The sequence below is a fragment of the Hypanus sabinus genome, chromosome 25 (assembly GCF_030144855.1).
Source record: "Hypanus sabinus isolate sHypSab1 chromosome 25, sHypSab1.hap1, whole genome shotgun sequence".
Lineage (NCBI taxonomy): Eukaryota > Metazoa > Chordata > Chondrichthyes > Myliobatiformes > Dasyatidae > Hypanus > Hypanus sabinus.
Window position 1 is genome coordinate 39,374,617 of NC_082730.1, and position 6,000 is coordinate 39,380,616.

The following is a 6,000-nucleotide window of genomic DNA, read 5'->3' on the forward strand; positions in this document are numbered from 1 at the left end:
CAGTGGTACATTGGGTAGTATTTGTACCGGGCACTGATGCAGCTTGTTAGGATGCTCAGAACTGTGCATCCATAGAATGAAGTGAGAATGGATGTGCAAAATCCAGCTCTCATCAGCCTCCCCAGAAAGGAGCTGCATTGGAGAGCTTTCTTGACAGTGTAGGACATGTCCTGGGACCACGAGAGGCTGTGTGAGATGCGCACTTCCAGGGATTTGAATCTGCTTGAAGTTTCCTTTGCTCTGCTGCCAATGTAAAGGGAGATGTGAATGGTATGAGCTCTCACAGTCAATAACCATCCCCTTTGTCTTGCTGATATTAAGAAAGCAGTTATTAGAGGTAGTGCTATTTATTGAATGGTTTTGCCTTGTATTTAAAAAAAAATAAATAAATATATATATACATATATATATGTATATAGGTATAATGTGTATGTATACTTAAATTGTCCTGTCAGGACTAGATTGACTAGGTGCCTGGAGGATTTTCCGAATCACTGGAGAGTCCAGAATAGAGGTCATAACCTCGGGATTTGTAAACAAGATCAGGAGAAAATTCTTTTGCCAGAGGGTGGTAAAACTGTGGAACATAGTACAGGCCAAAAAAGTTATTGTATTTTTTAAACTGAAGAGATTAGGGAAAGTAGAAGAAACTGGGAAGAGAGTACTGAAGTGGATTGTCAGCCATGATCATACAGACTGATGGAGCTGGCCAGTAGCATTTTATAACCTACTCAGCTTCCACTTTTAATGTGGTTTATGTCCAGATACAGCAAAAAGCCATTGAATTGAACAGTGTTGGAGCATCTGTTATCATGAATAAACTTGCATTTATATATTTTCTTTTAACAGGAAGGATTTTCAAAGAGAGACTTTGTAAATGATTTGACATCGTCTGCAGTCAAATTAGCACAACAGAATGCTTTAGGATTCATGAGCAAAAGGTTCTGAAATAATTGCTCAAAAGGTAATGGATAAAATACTTATGTTGTCTTTGGCTTTGAATTGTAATTGTACTTTGTTGCAACTATATCTCTAATAATCTTACATAAATATTATGTCAGCAACTGGAATTTAATTGTAGACACACCTCGATGTAAAGGTATCAAACTAAGGTCATTGGTTCAGAATCAGGTTTAATATCACTGGCATATGTTACAAAATTTGTGAACATTGTGGCAGCAGTGCAGTGCAATATATGATAGGAAAAATCTGAATTACAGTAAGGGACCATGGATATTGCATCCTAGCTGTCCAGACATGCAGCCTGGGCAGTATGATATGGAGAGCAAGCTTTTGCTCGTGTAGCAAGGCCCTCCTCTCCACGCATCTGATAAACCCAAGGTAATGGCAGAGACCAATACAGTTTGGTACCAGCAGCATCGCAGGAGTTGCCAGTCAGCATTAAACTCAATGCAGGGACTCCAGCTCCAGATCTTTCCCTCAGGGTTTACTCCCGAAGCCGACCCCCATGAAAGTGTATAGTCGCAAGGCAGCGGCGGTTTGAGGTCAGAGTTTTTTGGTGCATAAAGAATAAAATTAAAAAGAGGTGTTCATAGGTTCAATGTCCATTCAGAAATCTGATGGCAGAGGTGAAGAGGCTATTTCTGAATCATTGAGTATGCACCTTCAGGCTTCTGTATCTCCATCCTGATAGTAGCAATGAGAAGAGGGTAAGTCCTGAGTGGTGGGGGTCCTTAATGGTAGACACAGCCTTTTTGGGGCACTGCTCCTTGAAGATCTCCCAGATACTGCTGAGGTTGGTGCCCATGATAAATTCACATCATTTCTGGTAATCGAAAGGTTTTGCTATTAATTTAGATGTGTTTAAATATTTTAACTTTTATTTTAAAATCAGCTAACCCAGTTGCCATCCCGTTGCTTTCCGGTGTGAATCTGATCTACTAACCATTCTGTCTGCATTGGTCATCCCAGTTTTTACTGCTTTCGAAAGCTTTAAACCACTGGGATATCACCCGACACTGGGTCAGAACCTGTGCTTGCACTGCATTGACACAGTCTCATTATCAAACTATCTAAGCCAATTCCAATTAATACCTGAAGTTTTTATTGACTAGCCAAAATGGACTGAACCAAATATGAATGGGTGTCACATTTTCCATAAAGCTGTCCCTTCACAATGGAACACGTATCATTTTTAGATAACTGTATCTCTTGTATTTATCCATTGAACCTTGATGCGTGCTTTCAACCTAGTTAGGGCTTTGTATTGTGAAATGTGGCCTCCCTCACAGCATTTAAAGACCTTCATACATTGAGTGATTCGATAAATGTTATGAAACTCCTGAACCTAGAAATCAGATGCCATATCTGTTGAGCCACCTGACCAATTTTTGACCTGTGCATATCATGGGATAAGGATGGTGAGTCAGCGATGTGAGGAGTGTGGATGGAGAAGCAATGTTTGTGAACTATATCATACCTTGTGTAGACCATAAGAAAAAGGAGCAGAATTATACCATTTGGTGTAATGAATTTGCTTTGCCGTTTAATCATGATGGATTTATTTTTAAATTCTCTACCAATCCTATTCTTGCACCACCTTTAACCCCGTTACACATCGGGAACCTATCAAGCTCTGCCTTAACTACACCCAAAAACAGACTCCACTGCCCTGTGCCACAACAAATTCCACAGGAGTCATCCCCTGGCCAAAGAAACTCCTCCCCATCTCAGTTCTAATGGGGCAACCCTCTATTCTGAGGCTGTGCCCTCAGATCCAAGATTCCTACTAATAGAAACACACGGTCCATGTTCACAATGAGCCCCTTCAAGTACAGGCCCAGAAGAGTCAGATGCTGTTGTACATAATGGCTTGTAAGATGCAAAACTACTTGTGGCATTGCTGCTTGCTGTGGAAATTTTTTGTCCTGGAGGAGTCTTGTCAAACCAGCCTCTGCATGGTTGTCCTGACTCTGGCTGCAAGCTCACCTGATCTTGCTGATTAAATAAGGTGCTTTTTCTTCCTGCAAAGTTTCTCGCCTATCAGGACCTCTGTATCCCCGTCACCAAATCCAGGATCTTGCTCAGCAGCCTCTCCTTGTTGTCAATCTTGTATGCCTTCAAACGCCACCTCAACTATCACCAATGATAGTTTTCTTTCTTTCCTTGCAGGCATACTGTATGACCTCACCCTTTTAGCATTTCTGGTGGCAACAAGTTTAGTATTTATACTGTGGAACATTGTGAGATGAACTTTCTAACAGCTTAATGTCTAGACATCTCTGCATTAGAAAAGGTGTATTTGAATATGTGAATTTCAAGTATATTCAGTTGTAAACTGTTCTGACAGATATTCATAATTCCTATATTGTTAACTTTATTAACAGAAAATCAATTTGCTGCAACTAAAAATACATTTTATTTCCTAGGTGGATTTGATTATCTATGACGAGTCTCTTCAAGAAACTCCTGTTGCATGGACTGGACACTGGGGGGGTGGGAAAAAAGAAAATCTAGTGGGTTTATGGTGGGGAGAGTGAAATTTAAAAGTGATATTTTTTTAACATTTTTACTTTCTAGAATTCTATTGCAAGCTAAAAGTTCTAAATTTACTGTATAAGTTTGAGAGGCATATCTAATAGAGAAATGTTCTTCAGAGTATCTCTTCACCCAAATTTCTGGATTTTTGCAAGTTTGCTAATGCTTTAAGTTTGCTCTGGGTTATTTTGGATGTCAGTATTAGTGACTTTAAGATGTATGTAAATAAATTTGATAATTTTGATCATTGTTTTAACCAAAAAAAAACTTTAAGTGAATTATTTTGTATTTGGGTATGTGCCAGCTGGCTTCAGCTGTTCAATATAATTTTAATGGACATCAATTTGTCAACAGTTTAATTTGCTTCTTGGAATAATCCTTAAAATGCTAGAGAAATGAAATAATTGATAAAGATAGGAAAGATACTCCAAATTGATCCAGGGCTTATAATGATAATGTAATTTTAAACTATAAAGTGATAAAGCTTTTTTTTGTTGGTTTGTTTTCCTACGTTTAATCTATTAAACTTATTTGGTAGAATTGTCAGTCACACTGATTGTACACCCATATGGTATGCATGATCAAGAGAAGTATATTTTTTAATTGCCGTGATAAAACAATATGAGGAAATTGTATTTTAGATTCATAACATTTTATTTATGGGAATGATTCACTCAATTGGCTGGTGGTGTTTGAGGAAAAATGGGGGGGAAAGTAACATGACTTATTTACAAGTGCTTGAGCTACAATAAGCAGAGGCAACTATGCGGACCTGGAATGATTTACTTTTGAAGTCATTGAATCTTGGCTTGCTGAGGCAATAATAAGATTAAATTACAGTTCTAAAGCAACTGAGTATCAATAATACCAGTTTAAGTTGTATATTCAGAGTTCTTAAGAGTGAAAGGAAGGTCCAACTGTTTTAATTAAATGTCTTCCCATTTTTTCAGTTGCATAAATATGTTTGCATGATCCAGCTACATTCAATATGCACTCATTAAGACATTGAAATTTACTGTATCCTTTCGCTGAAACTGCAATAGTTCGCATCCTAGTTGAAAGGATCTGAACTGAGACACATTTCAAATAATGTTTTATAACCAATTACTCTGCTCTTTTAAAAAAAATCTATGTATTCTTCTGGCACATATTTGATTTGATAAATTTTTAACTCTTCATTAAAAATCAAAATTTTGCTACAAGTGAACTTTTAAAAGACATGATTGAAAACATTTTATAAATGTTATACCTCTCTACACTAAGTTTCTGATAAATAATTCAGTATTTACTTCAAAAATGTTCAAAGGTTTCTGAGCTGACTTTTTATAGTTATGGAAAATGTGTATGTAGAAGGTTCATACATGTTTAATGCTTTTTGCTTTGGGAATATTCACTCTACTCTCGTTAATAAATTTGGGCTTGCTGACCATTTCTGTAGCTGTGTCAGCTGTGAAATTTGACTTCTGTGGAAAACCTTTCAGGACTCAAAAGTACTTTTACAATACATAAATCAAAATTATGGCTTTGAGTGGTCTTTTTGTTACTGATTAATATTACATCTAACTAGCCTTTCAATTAGTACCCAGCTTCTCTATACTGTAATTAGCAGTTAGTACACCTGTACTTTTGTGTACAATGTGTCCTCCTAGTAATTCAGAGCCTATTGTGTGTGACAATTTGTTGCTGCCATTGGTTTCTTTCACAGTGACATACCACTCGTCATTATGAAACTAGACAAAAACTGTATCCATCCTTCAATTGATTAGGGAAACAGTTTTGAAACCTGATCCCAAAAAATGTGATCACCTACTATGAAACAACCCCATTGCAAATGCAATATTCCATGAATTATTTGAAAACTATTAAATCATCCCTCTTCATCATGATCATTATGTGCTGTACTGTATGATGTGGGCAATCCTGGTAAATTACAGTGATTGTCCTTGGCAAATTTTTCACCAGATGTGGTTTGCCATTGCTGCCTTCTGGGCAGTGTCTTTACAAGGTGGGTAACCCCAAACTTTAATCAGATTGTTTGCCTGGCAGCAGTAGTCACATAACTAGGAACTGTGATATGCACCAGCTGCTCATGTGTCTATCCACCAGCTCCATGGCTTCAGGTGACCCTGATTGGGGGGACTAAGCAGATAGTCACACCTTGCGCAAGGGTGACCTGCAGGCTAGCAGACAGAAGAAGCGCCTTGTACCCTTGATGGAGATGTATCTCCAACCCTGCCCATCACTCTTCAACCCCTACATGAAATATCAAGCTTTGCATCTGTGTGTTTTAAGATGGCAAGATTGCATAACTGATACAATACGGAAAGTTACTGCTACTGGGGAGGTGGCATTACCAATTTTAATAGCATTCAGGTGAGGCCAGATGAACTGGGAAGAGATGCATAGCACAGAAAATGATTTATGGTTGACACTAAATACTGCAGAGTCTTGCTGTATATAAATAGTCTTTGAAAGTCCTGCCTTTGAATTTTAATTCCATTG

General features: G+C 37.9%; 1 protein-coding gene across 1 annotated transcript in view; it reads left to right on the forward strand.

Annotated features, from left to right (window-relative positions):
* Positions 1 to 4,927, forward strand: part of LOC132381182 (plakophilin-1-like) — a 56,197-nt gene extending 51,270 nt beyond the window's left edge. Inside the window, exons 13-14 of the mRNA XM_059950476.1 lie at positions 850 to 964; positions 3,390 to 4,927. Coding sequence (XP_059806459.1) covers positions 850 to 948 — 99 coding nt within the window. The 3' untranslated portion in view covers positions 949 to 964; positions 3,390 to 4,927. The remainder of the gene's footprint in view (positions 1 to 849; positions 965 to 3,389) is intronic.
* Positions 4,928 to 6,000: the final 1,073 nt, after the last annotated feature.